The 19,755-nt window shown below is 36.5% G+C and overlaps 1 protein-coding gene across 1 annotated transcript in view; it reads left to right on the top strand.

The window, feature by feature from the left end:
* The window catches only part of cdh13 (cadherin 13, H-cadherin (heart)), a 509,931-nt gene that overhangs the window by 473,684 nt on the left and 16,492 nt on the right, over positions 1–19,755 (top strand). The window contains exons 13-14 of the mRNA XM_059334282.1: positions 6,805–7,035; positions 15,670–15,888. Coding sequence (XP_059190265.1) covers positions 6,805–7,035; positions 15,670–15,888 — 450 coding nt within the window. The remainder of the gene's footprint in view (positions 1–6,804; positions 7,036–15,669; positions 15,889–19,755) is intronic.

Below are 19,755 nucleotides of genomic sequence, written 5' to 3'. Positions count from 1 at the left end.
CTACAGGTGGTTGCAAGATGTAGGTGGGGCTTCTGTACTATAGCAGCAACAGATGGTGTTTTACCAGAAGTTGTTTGCAAATGAGTATTGCAGCAGCAGCACACCAGACCAAAAGCAGTTTATAATTTGCTATATTGCAAAGCATGCATTTAGTTTGTATTCATGCATTCGAGTTATCATGTTCTAGCGCTGCACTGCTGCTGGAGTTGTCAGCCTGAACTGGCTTGCAGGCTTCGCTCCCTTTAATATTGAAGAGGGACGTTGATGGAGACAATTAAACCTAATCTCGCCTCTTAATTAGTGTAATTCCTGCTCTGAAACCAATTTATCAGAATCAATCCCCACTTGTGGAAAGTTAATTTTAGTTTTGGACTGTTGCATTTTTCAGTGAAAATAATACATTAATTATCTCATTGGTACAAAAAACACTCTTCACTTGAATGAAGAAGTAACTCAGCTCATGCGAGTCTCAAAACTTTGACTTCATCGGGGCAATTTAATTCAACCAGACATAAAGGGAAGAAAAAAGAAGAGCTGCAGAGCAAAACAGTGCAGGGTTTTCTACTACACTGATGTTATTTTAATCTGTAAACAACATGCAAAATGTCAGATGGTGAATGGATTACTTCTGATATCATTGTGTATTTAATTGCAGGCCTTTTGGAATTCAGTTTTATTCCAATGCCCAGGGTCAAACACTGCTGAGGGGAGTAGGGATGTTATAAAGACAACATTTAAACAGATTTATCTCCTCATATATACAAACATTTTCCTACTAATAGGTTTGGTGATGCAAATGAATATGGCTAAAGCACAACTGCAACTATCTGTTCAAAATAACAAAATGTTTTATGATCTCCATCCTAAACGACCTATATGATCATTTTGCAATGGGGCTTTCTACACGTATGGTTCGCGGTTGTGAAAAATAATCTGCAGTATGGTGGCCTTGAAGCTCAAACCACCAAATTCACAGCACACCATCAATTCACACAACACAACATCAATTCATTCAATAATGGATTGTTGAAAATAGGCTACAAAACCACTGATCGAGGTTTAGGGCTAAACACTTCGGTAACACTTTACAATAACCAACTAAGTGGTGTTTATAGATGGTTTATATACCAATTATTAACCATTTACAAAGTGCTATACATATTTAATCTTTAAATGTTTTCAACCAATTTCTTAAAGGTATATGCATCATTTCATAATCATTAACACACTTAATTTGGTGTTAAAAATGTTATAATCAGTGCAACTAAAACTATTAATAAATTATTAATTATAATTCAATTGTTTGTTAATGGTAAAGTAACTATAAACTTACATTAATATACCATCTATTTGTCATTTATAAATGATGTAGTTAGTTAAACATTAATAAATTATGTATTTGCCATTCTAAAATGTCTATAAATGGTTTATAAATGATGATTAAACATTAATAAACTATCTGTTTACCATTTATAAATAATGGTTATTGTAAAGTGTTATATAATATAATAATATATATAGTTTTACGTTATATAAGACTGTTTAAAAAGTAATGAAAATATACGTAAATGCCGAAAATGAAGTAGTAATGAAGTTGACGTGACTACTGGTAGGGCTGCAAAAAACGTGATGAATGGAAGTTCATTATTGTTTAAATCTTCTTGTTTTCTTTTGTTTTCAAATGGGACAGGAACCTCCTTGTATTGGTAAAAGTCCGGGTCTGTTCAACCCCTCCACCCGACCTGACTGCAACTTCTGTGTTTTTTTACTTTGCCTTGCTGTCATTCATAATTACTACGGCCACTAGAGGGCGATGGTAGACAATCTGAAATGTAAATATGGGTCATTTTTTGCTGCTACGGGAGACCAATCTGGTTATGTGGCCACAGCTCCTGTGGAAGCCTAACTGAGATGTTTCTAAAAACAAGCAACAGATACCACCCATAACTTCTAATAATGTAAAAGAGCAGTCGAGTTGAGCAGTACATGCACTGGAAGCAAGGAGCTTGTCTTGTTAATGTAATCGTTGCCATTCCGTATGGCAGTATCTAACAACTAAAAAGAAGAAAGAACCATTAAAGAGCTTAATAACACTAGATTCATAGACATACAGCCCATAGTTTACTGGTTACTGTGCACTTTGAAAGGAAATATGTTCCCAGACCAGCAGCAGTATAGTACTAAACTGCCGCATTTACTAGTTATTTGCTGTGGCTGTTGTTTCATTACTCTCTACCCACCAATGTGGTCATTTAAACTGACAATTTGCATTTGGAGTGTAGCAATTGCAAAAACAACCACACAATAAAGTTACAGGATTACACAGATATATATTTCCTGAGAGGCAGAGAGCAAAAGAGCCCTGAAAATGATCATCTTCCTTTGGCATCACAGCAAGTCCTCCTATGTCTCTTCTTTCTTTAATATCATCTCCTTTACTATTTATGTGCTTTTTCTTGCCAAACACAGAGACATGGGTAGACAAGTTGTAGTGGCAAACATCCATAAATTGCCCGTCTCCTTTTGAAGCTTGCAGCATGTTTTATCAGAACTTTTTCTGACAAAGCAGTGTGAAGTGGAGGCCAGCAGACAAGCTCCATTGAAGCTGTGGCAGGCTGATGATGACATAGGCATGATGCAATGGAGATAAGAAGGAGTAGGAGCAGAGAGGAGCAGAGAAATAGAGTGATTAGGTGTGGGGAGGATTCATTTAGGAAGACAAACAGCTTCATTTAAAGCTAGCCAAGCACAGAGACGGCCTCTCCCACCATAAATGGGTTGAAATTTGCATCTTTTCACTGACGGGGGGATGCAGCCTCACTCTCTTGGTCTCGAGTGATAATAGATTATCTAAGGTCTCGCCTGAAGAGCTCCTGTCTTTGATTTGCTTTTCAACACATTTTCTGTCCGCTCTTGCTAAAGTAATTCCTCTCTGCTCTTGATCTCCCACTGATATTGTCGCAGCCATACTTATCTACAGTATATTGGGGCTGTTTGCTGTTTTGTTTCATTCCTTGACTGCATCCAGAAAAGCAAACGAGTGCAGAGATAGCAGTCATTTCACGTTTATTATACTGTAGAAATGCCAAAGACGCTACCATTTCATTTGATTTCTCCCTATCTCTCCCAATCAAATTTCACTGATGGCTTTACAGCTGAGAATGAAATTAGAGGTGTGAGCTTCACAAACAAACAGATCATGATGATAATCTGATAAACACTTACCAGTAGTTGGTATGGTTTTTCTTGCAGGCTGTTATAAAGCAGAAAATGTTGCTGCAGGAGGCTATAAGACTATATCTGCCTCTGCCAGCTATCATTTATTTCTCCTTTGTTCTGAATGAAAATATCGTGTTGCTACACCCAGTTTAAAAAAGAAACCTGATGTAGGTCTTTACTCACTGTTCTCACTCTCTCTGGCACAGTGAGAGTGTTGGTATTGCCCCAGTGTATGGGGGTTGGTGGAGATGCAGAGATGGAGAGTAGACGGTGTGGGTGGATAGGTGTCATATGGGTGTATATAAATCTGGATTACCGCCATTATCACTGAGAATCAGCATCTACTCATGCCTTTAAGGTTTCCACTTCACTTGACCTACAGTTCGTCCATACATTTAGACCAATGGTAAATATTTAGCACTTGGCTACTTGCCTCCACTGCCTTGCCAGAGGGATTCAGCAGCTTGGGCAACACTTTATGCTGCCTCTGTTTAAGCAGTTGAGTGTAAATCATGTGCCCTGGGCTGGAGATGAGAAATCCTCCATCTGAATTATTTTCAGGTGCACTGCAAAAAAAGGCAGCTTGTATTTTTTGGGCCTAAAACAGTGATTTAAGTTGGCAAAACTTGGATATATAAATGATTGACATTTAGGGCAATAATGTAAGTTAGCACAACAAAGGAAGCCAGTTGTCTGCTCAAAAACAAGTTGGTGAGTTGTTGTTACTTATATCTATAAGTTGGGGTTCAAAACAAGGGACAATAGTTCTGCTAACTCTTATTCCTTTGTGGTGAAATGTGGGAAAGCGGTAAAAATTCATTTGCGAAAGCTAGCGGCTAACTGATGCTAGCGGCTAACTGATGCTAGTGGCGCTGCTTATTACAGCTACAAGAGTAGCCATTAGCGTATCAATGCTAACTCAAAATTGTGGTCGCAACATTAGCTGACATTTCATAGCGGTGTTACAAGCGTGCCAATTCAGCACATTGCAGAAGTTAGCAGAAGTAAGGATTAAAAGTTATTACAATGTTAAATTGTAAGTTAGTACAACTTACAGTTGAGTTGACAAAAAGAGTTGAGCAAACTCAAAGACAAAACTTAAAATATTTAGTTTAATTGTCCAACTTAAAATTTTATTGAAGTTTGTTGCCTTGAAATTTTGAGTTCACCCAACTTTTCTTTTTTTGCAGTGTGCATTTTTTTGTATTTCAAGGTAAGCATTTACTGTATATACACAGAGGAGGGACTATAAGTACATTGCAGTACATTTTCCACACTCATTCTATGTATATATGGCATCTAAATAAAATACATTAGAATAACTTTAGTCTACATTTCAACTCAATTTAAAGGAGCAAACTGTCAAAAGTGTTTTTGGTTTGAAGTTCTCTCCTGTTTGTTTCTTAATGTATAACAGCAGTTATTGTGGAATACAGCTGACTGTTTCCTCCTCTGGGCTCCATCTTAGTTTTTTTTATACTCCCACTGTCCATTGGCGCCAGGTTCAGAAGGAGAAGGCCTTTACTGTCTCTGTAAGGTGCACCAGGCCATCCATTAACTCCAATGTAAAAACATCTGTCTGAATATCACACGGTCAGAGCAAAAAAGACACAAAATGAGAAGACAGAATAACAAAAAAAAAACCCACAGAAGACATAAAAATGACAAAAAAAGACACAAAATGACCAAAAAAAGACACAAAATAACAAAAAAGACACAAAATGACCAAAAAAGACACAAAATGAGAAGACAGAATAACCAAAAATACCCACAGAAGACATAAAAATGACAAAAAAGACACAAAATTACCAAAAAAAGAAGACACAAAATAACTAAAACAGACACAAAAAGACATAAATGACACCAATGACAAAAAAGACACAAAATGACAAAAAAAGACAAAAAATAACTAAAACAGACACAAAAAAGACATAAATGACACCAATGACAAAAAAGACACAAAATGACAAAAAAAGACACAAAATAACTAAAAAAGACACAACAACAGACAAAAAATTACCAAAAAAAGATACAAAAAAGACACAAAATGACTTACAAAGACATGTAAAGACATGAAAAGGATTCAAAAATGGACAAAATAGCCCAATAAGACTCCATAGAGTTAAACTATTATACAATGTACACATTCTGGGTTCGTTTTGTGTACAATGAGATATTGTTTGAACAAAAAAAAGGTTAGAATTGTTCCATTGTTCATCGTTAAATCGTTAAATTGATCATTTTGTTATTAATTTGACACAGGGGCCACAGCAGGGGCCAAAGGCTTCTTTACAGGAGTCCCAACGGTCCCAACAAGCAGCTTTAACATCAGACTCTCAGCACAATATCATTGATAGCCATCAAGTACATATTCAAAATCCGCTTTCGGAGACTCATTTTATAACTAGTCTGCTGGAATATAAAGACTTTTGGCTAAATTTGCTTGATTAGCTGGCCCAAAACAGCAACCATTGGCTAGAAATGATTTTCTCCATCTCTTTCTGAAATCAAGGACCCAATGTTTCCCAAATGTGGAATCACTGTAAAATGAATGTAGTACTAGATAAGAATGATTTATTTTATTCTTATCTAGTTAAATTATGTTTTGTAGATATTGAGGCATTGACCAAATCTGTTATAAAATTTAAAAAAGTTTTACCCCAAGTAAGTCATGTGTCATATTTTAACGTGATTTTTTTAATGTTATTTATTTATATTAATCAGCATTTCACAGCAGGAATATTTCCTGCTGAGTTTGTGCAGCTTTCTCTAACAGCACCGTAAAGAAGCCCAGACTTGGTTTCATTCCACCGTCACTTGACATTTATTGCACATAAATCTTGACTTGTGTTTTCACCACAAGTCCCCCCCCCCCCGCCATAAATTGTCTGCAACCATTTTTTTTTTACCTTGAAAAGGTGGGGGAGACCCATTTTCCAATTACAGATCTTGTCTTTAGGTGTTAATTGCTGACTGACCTCTTGAGCTGTTGTGGATGCCGTGCAGATTTTTTAATAACCTCTAATCACAGTGAAACAGAGAGCACTAATAGAGAAGAGCCAGGCTGCTTTTTTACCCAGCATCCTTCAATAAGGTGTAATCTCATAGAAACACAGGAGCCGGCCGCGTGCCAAGTCAAAACGCTCTCTTCCGAAACACGAGCCACTGTGATTCATGCCATTCTGGCATTAAAATGACACATTTTTGTTTTGTTTGGGCTGAATTAGGTCAGCAGAGTAGATAAGAGTGGGATGGGTCTTATTATTAGGCTTATTGGCATTTTGTTTTTTTTAAAAAGCATCAGGTCTTTGCTCTGGGATTTCAGCTGAAAACGTTCTGACATTGCAGAATGAAAAACATTTAAAGGAGAATTAACTTTAGAATAATCATGAGTGCACCATGTTTTACTGCAGCCACATTGCGTTATTGCTCTTTTCACATCTGCCCGGATCGTTACTGTTCACATTCTCCACACAGTGATGAGCACCCAGGCCTCCAGCAGTGTACTAAAATTTACAGAGTGAATTAATCAACACTTTTATCTCTTCCCTAACCTAATATGTGTGTATTTCTGTGTGTTTCCAGGCAGCCCTCCAGCCACAGGTACCGGCTCATTGGTTATTCACCTGGAGGACCACAATGACAACGCGCCCTACGTGGTCCCATCGGTAGCACGAGTGTGTGAAGATGCCCACGATATGAATGTGGCCATAGTTGGGGGGCGGGACAATGACCTCCCGCCGAACGGTGCACCCTTTAAGATAGAACTGGGAAAACCGGGCCTAGATAAGACATGGAAGGTCACCAGGGTCAATTGTGAGTATTTTATTTTGAAAAGAGATTTCTATGCTGTTGAACTGAACTGTTTCAGCCGTAACAATGAAGTTTAAGGCCCCGTTTACACGAGGACACTCGCGGGTAAAAACGACAAAATATTTTATCGGAAGTGCCTTTCGTTTAGACGGTGACGGCGTTTTTGGGGCTTAAAGACGCAAAAATCTGAAACCACCCTCCAAAGTGGAAAAGTTGAATCCTCTCCTCCGTAGCGTGTCGTCTACACTGACAAGACACAAAACTCTGATCTGATCTGCTCACGTCACGTATGTGTTTACGTCACATACGTGCTCCAGTACAGGAAAATAAACAAACATGTGGATTATTTCCATGCATGGGACCTTCAAGCTGCTCTGGCAGCTCTAATAAACTTACAGGAGTCTTTCCACCAAATGTACAGGATATGTACAGATAGTATTAGTGAACAGAGAAGGATCTGGAATTACCTCCATCACATTTTGGATGCAGCAATTCGTCGGAGGCGAGCCAGACGGCTGTGAACGAGACCTGGGAGATCTAGTGATGGTGGAGAACTTTGTGGAAGGAGTAGCTGATGAAAATGTGTGGCGTGGAAACTTCTGCATGCCCAAAGATGCTCTTATGGCTTTAAGTGATGCCGCCTGGCTGCATACAATCGAATTTCACACACTTTTGCGTCACCGTATGCAGCAGATTTCCTCCCGAAAATGCTCGTCTAAACGAGGAATAAAAAGTGAAGACGCGACGCCACTTTTGCGTCTTCTGTTCAGACCGTCACCATGTAAACGGGGCCTAAATCTTGTGTAGGCAGTTTTTTGGAAAAGGAAAAGGCTTTTGTTTCTGTGAAGCCCGTTAACATGACATACTGTGATTCCAGGCTCTATAGCTTGGTGTCTCTATGTGTGTATATGAAGTTGGATTACTGCCATTGTCCTTGAGAATCAGCACATAATCACACCTGTAAGGTTTCCTCTATGCTTGACATATAGTACATCCAGGCATTTGCACAAATAGTAAATATAAGCACTTGGCTACTTGCCATTGCCCTGCCGGAGGGACTCAGCAGCCTGGGCAACACTTTATGTTGTTTCTGTTTAAGAGCATGTGGGTAAATACAAAGCCTCAGGGTGGAGAGGAGAAATTTTCCATCTGAGTTATTTCTAGATGTATCTGACATTTTCTAATGTAAGCAGTTCCTGTACATACACACAGAGAGGTCTTACAGTAGAGTGAAATCAGTGAATTGCAGTGAAAGTTGACACCCATATGATGTGTATATTGCATCTAAATGAAATACATTATATTCACCTTACACCACTCTTCTTTTTAACTCAGTTTCATGAAAAAAACTGTCAAAAGTGTTTTTCTTTTGAAATTCTCTAAGATCCAGTTCACTGAACAATGAAATCCTCCCCCGGACTATGCAGTTACTTTTATATCTTTAATATATCATCAAACAGAATAGGTCTGAGAGTAAAGCTTTCACTCTGCAATAAAAAAATGATAACAATGGGGTGCAAAGCTACACTACAATAAAAAGATGTTTTACTGCAAGTCAAATACATTTGTGATTAAAAATGTATTATTGTGGATCAAAAAGTTTTGTCTGCAAATCCAAAAGTTTACCAAAAGATTTTTTTTTTTGATTGCAGTGTCGATAGTGTTGTTCTCAAACCTGTTCTGTTTGATTGCATAATAAAGAAACAGAGTTAGCCCAGACTGAACAGTTTAGCTGATATTGACACGTTTTACTACAACCCTGATTCCAAAAGAAAAGTTGGGATGCTGTGTGAAATATTAATCAACTAGAAAATGTCCTCTGGGGGCTACTGCCGGTGTGTGTGTGTGTGTGTGTGTGTGTGTGTGTGTGTGTGTGTAATTAAAATCACATAAAGTTACTGTGTGTTTGTGTGTGTGTGTGTGTGTGTGTGTGTGTGTGTGTATCTGTAACTGTAATCACATCAAAGATCAAAGGCAATCAGATCAAAGCAATCAACAGAATTAACTGACACCTGTTAATAAAAGAGTGACAGCAGCCAGAGGTGGACTGAAATTTCTGGCCTCGAACAGAAAGCATTTTTGGCAAAACCATAATACCTATCATTGATCCGACTTCACTTTGAGCGTCCCGAGTTCTTCCTGAACGTCTACATGTGATTTTTTTTTTTAAGAAAAATGAAAAAATAGCTTTGTTAGAGCGATCTAAAAAAACTGTTCCATCTTCCCTTTTTCCGAAATCTCCCTGCGTTTTTAATATGGGAGCCAATGAGGCTGTTGGTGGTTTTGGTGGTGAATCTGTGCATCCTACGCCCAAACTATAACTCTGACAGCTTTACCAGAGGATTGTGAGTGAGAAGACAAATTTTCCTACGTTTCTATGTATAAATTATTTCTGTAGAGTGGAATTTGCGGCCTGGAGCACAGTTTTTAAATTTATTTTTTGACAATTTTTTCTCTCCCTCTACACTCTGGCGATGATGTCACACACTGTGACACGAACATTCCGTGCAATACACACCCATTATAATCTCAGAATTTCTCCAAAAATGATCATGGTCATTGAACAGGGATTGATAAAAAACTATATGACCTATTGAAACGTGGATTAAGACACCGATACACAAGACCCGAGGCCCTAATTAGAATGCATTAAATTCAGAATGAGTGTTTCTATTTACAAAAAAAAAAAAAATCCCAATTTGAGCAATACATTTCTTGTGTCTATACTGTGTTTAATTGAATGGTTGCAAGGGAGTTGCAAGTTTGCAATGCATTCTGTTTTTCACAGCGTTTTTGGAGTGAGGGTTATACTTTTATTGTCGTCTTCTCTTTTAAACTTTTGCTTTGAGCAGTCTGCATCCATATTTTTTGTTGCTTTGCAGTGTAGGCAGTTCTTGCCCATGGTAGAATAGCAACTTTTACTGCAGTGATACAATGATTGGTCAAAGTCTAAAAAAACAGAGCCAAGAGGGTGTACAGAAGTCTAGTTTTTTTAACTACAATATGCTGAAAGGTTATTATGGAGTTTTTTTGCCCTGTGATGCCTAAAATCAACTGTCGACTCCAGCTTTAATAACAGGAAATGTTTCAGTTATCAAAAATCAATGTAACACTTTACAATAACCCTCATTTATAAATGGTTAACAGAGTATTAATGTTTAATCACCATTTATAAACCGTATATAGGCCATTTAGAATGGGAAATACATATTTAGTTAATGTTTAACTAACTACATCATTTATAAATGACAAATAGATGGTATATTAATGTAAATTTATAGTTTATTTACCATTAACAAACAATTCCATTATAATTAATAGTTCATTAATAGTTTAGTTGCACTCATTTTAACATTTTTTAACACCATATTAAGTATGATAATGATTTTGAAATGATTCCTATACCTTTAAGAAATTGTTGAAAATATTTAAAGATTAAATTTGTACCACACTTTGTAAAATGGTTGGTAAATGGTCTATAAACCATCTATAAACACCACAGTAACACTTTACAATAACCAACTAAGTGATGTTTATAGATGGTTTATAGACCAATTATTAACCATTTACAAAGTGCTATACATATTTAATCGTTAAATGTTTTAAACCAATGTCTTAAAGGTATACGAATCATTTCAAAATCATTAACATACTTAATATGGTGTTAAAATGTTAACTAACACTATTAATAAACTATTCATTATAATTTAATTGTTTGTTATTGGTAAAGTAACTATAAACTTACATTAATATACCATCTATTTGTCATTTATAAATTATTTAGTGAGTTAAACATTAATAAATGATCTATTTACTATTCTAAATGGCCTATAAACGGTTTATAAATGATGATTAAACATTAAAAAAACTATCTGTTTACCATTTATAAATGATGGTTATTGTAAAGTGTTACCAAAATCAATTAACAATCAAGAAATATCAAGACATATTTTATACATGTGTTCACAAAAAACAACCTTCACAAACTGTAACTGTAAATTTGTTAACATATATCTCTGTTAGAAGAGACAAATAACTTCAGCAATGTGTTAAAGTTAGACAATAACACATAAAAACGTTTATTTAATGTTTGTAAGTCACATTTTCCTTCTTATTACACCCTCACTGTTTTTCTTTTCACCAAGAGCTCATTGAGCCCATTGTCACAGGGTTGCAGCAAAGCACCCTGGGAAATATAGGAATAAAAATAAACAAAGAAAAAGAAGGTATGTGAAGGCTGAGAAAAAAAAAGGTAACAACAGTCACTTTCTTAGCATGAATATTCCAGGGTCATACCACCTACGAGTCCACTTTTTTAATCTGTCACACAGTGTTAATATGAGTCCATGCTGAATACAGATTTGTCCTAACTAGTACGGATCACATGAGAATGACGAGTGAAATAATAAAACAAGGTATGGAAGGGAGGAGGAGGAGAGACAGACAACCAAGACATTGATTCAGGGTTGCATGACTGGCAGTGCTGTCTGTGTGTGTTTGAGTGACAGAGCAGAGCTAAAACCTGCCCAGAGGTATTAGCTGTGAGTGACAGCGGGAGAGGGAGGTACAGACACTCCTCAATCACCACCGCTGGAAGAGACAGATAGGGCCAGCAGAGAAAGAGCCCGCTCCACTGAAATGGACTGGCACTGGGCTCGTCTCGGCTCTGTCTGTGTGTGTGTGTGTGTGTGTGTGTGTGTGTGTGTGTAACTACAGGTAGAAGAGCTGGTGGTTTTACCTCGGCAGGCTATACATATAAAAAGTTTTGGTAACGCTTTATAATAAGGTCCTTGCAATAACCATTAATTAACAAGTAAGTGTGTGTGTGTGTGTGTGTGTGTGTGTGTGTGTGTGTGTGTGTGTGTGTAACTACAGGTAGGAGAGCTGGTGGTTTCACCTCTGCAGGCTATACCTCTATAAAAGTTTTGGAAATGCTTTATCATAAGGTCCTTAATAACCATTAATTAACAAGTAAGTGTGTAGTGTGTGTGTGTGTGTGTGTGTGTGTGTGTGTGTGTGTAACTACAGGTAGGAGAGCTGGTGGTTTTACCTCGGCAGGCTATACCTCTATAAAAAGTTTTGGTAACGCTTTATAATAAGGTCCTTAATTACCATTAATTAACAAGTAAGTGTGTGTGTGTGTGTGTAACTACAGGTAGGAGAGCTGTTGGTTTTACCTCGGCAGGCTATACCTCTATAAAAAGTTTTGCTAACGCTTTATTTATTAATCTTATTTTGTTTGCTTATTGATATTTAAATATATCAATAAGCAAACAAAATAAGATTAGCATCTTGTAAGGACTTACAAGGGCCTTATTACTTGTTAATTAATGGTTATTACAAGGACCTTAATATAAAGCGTTACCAAAGTTTTTTTTTTTTTTTCATGCAAAAACTTGTTTTAATCCTTCTCGCTGTGATTATTAATTAATTGGTTTATGGACACCATGCTATTCATTTATATTTTCAGACAAAATATGAACCTAATAGTTCAAGTTCTAAATTTAGGCTAGATTCATATAATATGTTGATTTATGGAGTCTATCTTTGGGGTTCTTGTTCCATATTTTTATGTGATCTCTGATTGTAACAGTAAATTTTTCCATGTCCACAAATTTGAACATTTTATAGCCATTTCGGTGTGGTGGATGAGAATATGTTTTTCTATTAAATTAGTACTAATTAATAATATTTTCAGGTTTTGGGCTTTCCTTTTAGTCAAAACTATAGTTTAGGGTATAGCATAAGACCTGAAATAGACTGGAAGAATAGCTACCTGGCTCTGTCCCAAGGTTTTAAAAAAAAAATGTATATATATATATTTCTAATTAACACATATTTGTTTAATACAAACACTGCAGCTTTCCTGGCAGCACCATGCTTATACACCACATTGATTTTGTTCCCCAATAGTTTGTCACCCAAACTGTGTTATCACTTTGAATGTGAATTTGGCTGAAGTGTAACGTGATAAATGCTTTCACAGATTAGCAAGATCACAACATGCAGCATGTGCTTGAACTAAATTACTTGTGAAGGAATTGAGAGTCAGCTGTGTGTTTATCAGGGAAACTTTAGGAAAGTTATGGTTATATACCTCATTATACAAACATTATACATGCACGTTCGGTTCGCAGGCTGCAGTTTCGTTGAACTTAAGCTACAAAACTAATTCTCTCAGGTTAGGGCAAAAAAAATTGCCTTGTAAGGCACTATAAAAGAAAGTTAAAAATGTTTTATAAAATGTACGTAAATGCCGGAAGTGATGTAATTACAAGGACGACGTGTTGTAAAAAATAAATAAATAAATAAATAAATAAACCTCTTGGTAAGGCATTATAAAATACAGTTTAAAAAGTAAATAAATGGGTAACACTTTACAATAACCATCTAAGTGATGTTTATAGATGGTTTATAAACCAATTATTATTAACCATTTACAAAATTCTATACATATTTAATCTTTAAATGGTTTCAAGCAATTTCTTAAAGGTATGAGAATAATTTTGAAATCATTTACATACTTAATATGGTGTTAAAAATGTTATAATGTGTGTAAAGCTATTAATGAACTAATAATTATGTTTGTGGTAACACTTTACAATAACCATCTAAGTGATGTTTATAGATGGTTTATACACCAATTATTAACCATTTACAAAGTGCTATATACATATTTAATCTTTAAATGTTTTCAAACAATTTCTTAAAGGTATATGAATCATTTTGAACTAATTTACATACTTAACATTGGTGTGAAAAAATGTTATGAGTGCAAAACTATGAATAAACTAAAAATTAGTATGTAATTGTTTGTTAATGGTAAAGTAACTATCAGCTTACATTAATATACCATCTATTTGGCATTTATAAATTATAATTCAACATTAATACATTTTCTATTAACCATTCTAAATGGCCTATATACGGTTTATAAATGATGATTAAACTTTAATAAACTATCTGTTTACCATTTATAAATTGTCTATTTACCATCTATAAATGATGGTTATTGTAAAGTGATACCATGTTTATGGTAAAGTAATCTATTTGGCATTTATAAATTATAGTTCAACATTATTACATTTTCTATTCATCATTCTAAATGGTCTATATACGGTTTATAAATGATGTTTACCATTGATAAATGGTCTATTTACCATCTATAAATGATGGTTATTGTAAAGTCTTACCAATAAATGTACGTAAGTGAAGTTGTTATGAGGAAATGACACTCTGTGTAAAAACGTGACACAAAAAAATGTGAGGCACAGGAGTACAGTCTTGTTTAAATCACATTGTTTACTACTGTGACACATGGGACAGGAACCCTGTTGTCCTAAACTGTAAATATGGGTCGTATTTTGCCGCCTGTACAAACGATCTATGGGGTCGTTTCTGAGGGGAGACCAGTCGGGGGGGAAAGTGACATTCAGCACGGCCTACTGCTGAGCCAGAGTGTATTTATGAAATGTTTACTGCAGCCTTGTGACATTGTTTTGAGCACACAGTCGGACAATGCAAATTTGCCAGTGAAGTACAAAAGTAAAAGTCACCTTACCTGGAGTTAACAGCCGCTGCAGACAGTGAAATGTGCAGCTTTGCATATTGTGGCACATTTCAGCATGAAGTGAAGTGGCTCCAGCATTTTCTCTTGTGTCTCTTAAGGAATTTTAAAGTGTGATGCAACAAAATGTAACAATCTTACGCAACATAAGTGGTGCCAATTTGTGCTGCTTCAGTTGTCAGGAATGGCTTGGCAGACAATTACTTGAGGCAAATAAGTTTTGTGATATGAGACACAAATTCAGTTCTATACGCAAAAATTGGCATCTGTTAATGCAGAATAGAAGGACAATACACACAGGATGGGTAATTATTGTTCATCTACTTTTAGTCAGGTGGCTTAGCTAAATAAAGGGGACACGCCGGACAAAAGCACCACATTTTTTCCACATGCTCTCTTTAAATTTTTGGTAGGAGCCACTTCATCAAGATTGCAGATCGGAGATGGCAGCCATATAAAATCTATGAGAACCAATATATCTTCCAAACCACTTCGAAGGTCAATCTTGGTGTCAAAATATACATTTACTGGGTCAAAGAATCATTTAAAGCTATTGAGAATATCACTAGATGATATATATATATATATATATATATATATACTGTATATATATATAAAGTGCATGTATTTTGAAAAATTGATAAAATGAACAAAATGTGCAAGTGGCTGTGGTGCAAGGTGCTCAGGCAAGAAGGTACACTGGAATTGCAAAGATCTTGGTAGTTGTAAATGTAATAAATAATAAAAGATCAAATGATCAAAAAATCACCTTGTGATGTTCTCAATAGCTTTAAATGATTCTTTGACCCAGTAAATGTAGATTTTGACACTAAAATTGACCTTCGAAGTGGCTTGGAAGACATGTTGGTTCTCATAGACTTTATATGGGTGCCATCTCCGATTTGCAATCTTGATGAAGTGGCTCCTACCAAAAATTGAAACTTATGGTGATGGAGAGCACGTGGAAAAAATGTGGTGCTTTTGTCCGACGTGTCCCCTTTCTTCTTAAATCTGGTCCTAAGCTGCCGGACTATTTATTTAACCTCCATATTCTTCTGTGTCCCCCACAGCCACACACTCCCAAATCATGCTTTTGCACAGTCTGAAGAAAGCCAACTACCAGCTCCCGCTGCTCATCACTGACTCAGGGGTGCCCCCCTTATCCAACAACACAGAGGTCAAAGTTCAAGTGTGCGTCTGTAAGAAGAACAAGATGCACTGCAGCTCCGCCCACTCCCACCGCGCCGGCCTTCTCGTGCTGCTGGCGACACTCCTGCTCTCCCTACTCTGTAAGTAGCATCAAACTAAACACAGGATGAATAAAAAAGGTGATGTTTGATTAGCTGGCATTCTTGTTCAAACATTCAATAATAATACTGAAGTAATATGTTGCTTTGAGTTTATATTTGGTGAGAAATCACTCAATGTACACTCCTGGTCAAAAGTTTTAGAACACACCAACTTTTCCAGAATTTAAGTGAAAATGATGCAGTTTAATGTCTCAGTGTACTCTGAAATGAATGCACATTTGCAACATTTAAAATTCTTTATTGAGCATGATAGTGTTTTGAAAGTAAAAAAAAGATTCAAAAACACATTTTATGTTGACTATAGGACAAAAAAAGACACAAAATGACCAAAAAAGACACCAAAAGACACAAAATGACTAAAAAAAGACACAAAGTGACTAAAAAAAGACACAAAATTACCAAAAAAAGACACAAAATGACGAAAAAAAGACACAAAATGACTTACAAAGACATGAAAAGAATTCAAAAATGGACAAAATAGCCCAAGACTCCATAGAGTTAAGTTGTTAACCCATTTCTTGTTCCCTGAAAAAGGCCTACTTGTATAATTCTGAAATGTACATTATTTTCCAGTTTTGGTTAAGCTTACCTTTTTTTATTTACCTCTGGCAGTTCACCACTTACCTTTGTACCCTTTCAAGCTGTTCATTTGACTTGAACTGCTTGAATTTCAATAAAATACTGGAAAAATTGGGGTGTTCTAAAACTTTTGACCGGTAGTGTATATATACAGTACAGGCCAAAAGTTTGGGCACACCTTCTCATTCAGTGCGTTTCCTTTATTTTCATGACTATTTACATTGTAGATTCATCAAAACTATTAATGAACACATGTGGAATTATGTACTTAACAAAAAAGTGTGAAATAACTGAAAACATGTCTTATATTCTAGTAAGCAAAGGGTGGTTACTTTGAGGAATCTAAAATACAAGACATGTTTTCAGTTATTTCACACTTTTTTTGTTAAGTACATAATTCCATATGTGTTCATTCATAGTTTTGATGCCTTTAGTGAGAATCTACAATGTAAATAGTCATGAAAATAAAGAAAAAGGCATTGAATGAGAAGGTGTGTTCAAACTTTTGGCCTGTACTGTATATAAAATGTCAAATGGTGCTGACTTATAGAAAAAGTATATAGTATAGTTTTGTATGTATGTTTGCTTGCATTTCCTGCATTGAGGCATTTTTTGTTTTTTGTTGCTTTTTTTTGCATTGCAAAGAGATGTCTTACACATTTATTTTTTTCTTTTGTCACAATGCCTAGGGCACTCCCCAGGAAATCAAACTTGAATTTACTCTGAATATCTCATTTAAGCCATTAGCGACAGCATGAATAATTCAGCCAGCTCCATTCACAACACAAACATAATGGAGGACGTCCAACAACTAGTTTGGTGAGAAGAAAAATCATTTGCAATTTTAAGGCCCCCAGATCCTGTTCTCCCGTCTGGGCTTGTTCTCTGTAGTTTATAGTCGCGGCCCGCTGGACGCCGGAGGCGAGGTACAGTGGGAAGAAGAGGACTAGAAATAAGAAGAGGGAATAAAAGAAGAGATGATAGGGGAAGAGGGAAGCAAAAAAGAGGAATTTTTGCAGAGAAAATGCAGTAGTTGTAATTATATTGTCCTTTTCGTGTTTGACTGTGAAATGTTTTCATCAGAAAAAATCACAGTGATGCCTCCTCTTCTCTTCCCAGCTCTCTGTTTCATGTCCTCTGATTTCTCTGCCTCTCTTTCACGTCCCGTTGATCACTCCCGCTTGCATATTCTGTCTTTTTCTTGTCTCTCTGCCACTGTTCCTCCTCCTAAGTGTAACGTGATAAATGCTTTCACAGATTATAGTCAGGTGGCTTAGCTAAATAAAGGGGACACGCCTGACAAAAGCACCAGTTTTTTTCCACATGGTCTCTGTCACCATAAGTTTCAATTTTTGGTAGGAGCCACTTCATCAAGATTGCAGATCGGAGATGGCAGCCATATAAAATCTATGAGAACCAATATATCTTCCAAACCACTTCGAAGGTCAATCTTGGTGTCAAAATATACATTTACTGGGTCAAAGAATCATTTAAAGCTATTGAGAATATCACTAGATGATTATTAAAATAGGTCATATGAAGTGCATGTATTTTGAAAAATTGATAAAATGAACAAAATGTGCACGTGGCTGTGGTGCAAGGTGCTCAGGCAAGAAGGTACACTGGAATTGCAAAGATCTTTGTAGTTGCAAATGTAATAAATAATAAAAGATCAAATGATCAAAAAATCACCTTGTGCTGTTCTCAATAGCTTTAAATGATTCTTTGACCCAGTAAATGTAGATTTTGACACTAAAATTGACCTTCGAAGTGGCTTGGAAGACATGTTGGTTCTCATAGACTTTATATGGCTGCCATCTCCGATTTGCAATCTTGATGAAGTGGCTCCTACCAAAAATTGAAACTTATGGTGATGGAGAGCACGTGGAAAAAATGTGGTGCTTTTGTCTGACGTGTCCCCTTTCTTCTTAAATCTGGTCCTAAGCTGCCGGACTATTAGCAAGATCACAACATACAGCATGTGCTTGAACTAAATTACTTGTGAAGGAATTGAGAGTCAGCTGTGTGTTTATCAGGGAAACTTTAGGAAAGTTAGGGTTATATTCCTCATTATACAAACATTATACATGCACGTTCGGTTCGCAGGCTGCAGTTTTGTTGATCTTAAGCTACAAAACTAATTCTCTCAGGTTAGGGCAAAAAAAATTGCCTTGTAAGGCACTATAAAAGAAAGTTAAAAACGTTTTATAAAAATGTACGTAAATGCCGGAAGTGATGTAATTACAAGGACGACGTGTTGTAAAAAATAAATAAATAAACCTCTGGGTAATGCATTATAAAAGGAGAAGAAGAAGAGGACTCGAAATAAGAAGAGGGAATAAAAGAAGAGATGATAGGGGAAGAGGGAAGCAAAAAAGAGGAATTTTTGCAGAGAAAATGCAGTAGTTGTAATTATATTGTCCTTTTCGTGTTTGACTGTGAAATGTTTTCATCAGAAAAAATCACAGTCATGCCTCCTCTTCTCTTCCCAGCTCTCTGTTTCATGTCCTCTGATTTCTCTGCCTCTCTTTCACGTCCCGTTGATCACTCCCGCTTGCATATTCTGTCTTTTTCTTGTCTCTCTGCCACTGTTTCTCCTCCCCTGTACCACTTCTCCTGCTCTTTTTTCTTCCTCTTTATTTCGCAATTTAGCTACACTCCCTCCCTCTCCCATAATCCTTTGCTTACAGGCAGAAATCTCTGTGACTCATCTTCTCATTTTCTCTCAGTATCTGTGCATCACGGCATCTAGCATGACCCATCGATCTTCCTCTGCCTATGGATCAATCTGTCTATTGATGCATATCTTTTCACTAAACACTCTTTCATAGCAGATGACTGCTTTGTGTTTGTTTTTTTTTTGTTTTTTTGAAAGAACTCATCATCTTGTTCTCTCTCACGACGCAGCAAAGCACTTAACCTGCAACTTCTGTTAAAAACTCATGATTCACAGGACACAAAGTATTAAATTAAACTGACAACGCATAGGCAGAAACACGCCGCACTCCAGCGCTGATAGACCATTAGTCGCGGTTTCACTGCAACACACTCATCATGAGTGTAAGCTGATGCTGCGTCAGCGTTCACAGGCGAGCAGCCGCCTCTTTGAAAAACTTTCATGGCAGCGAGAGTATCCCAGCTGGAACAGTCAGTTAGCTTTTCACGCTCTCTCTTTTAGAGATATTTTTGTTTTCCGCCGTCGCCACAGTAGCAGCCGCACTGTCTGAACTAGAAAGCATTATAATTGGTTGACATGCCAAGATGACA

The sequence above is a fragment of the Centropristis striata genome, chromosome 6 (genome assembly GCF_030273125.1).
Source record: "Centropristis striata isolate RG_2023a ecotype Rhode Island chromosome 6, C.striata_1.0, whole genome shotgun sequence".
Lineage (NCBI taxonomy): Eukaryota > Metazoa > Chordata > Actinopteri > Perciformes > Serranidae > Centropristis > Centropristis striata.
This window is presented reverse-complemented; position numbering and strand designations above follow the sequence as displayed.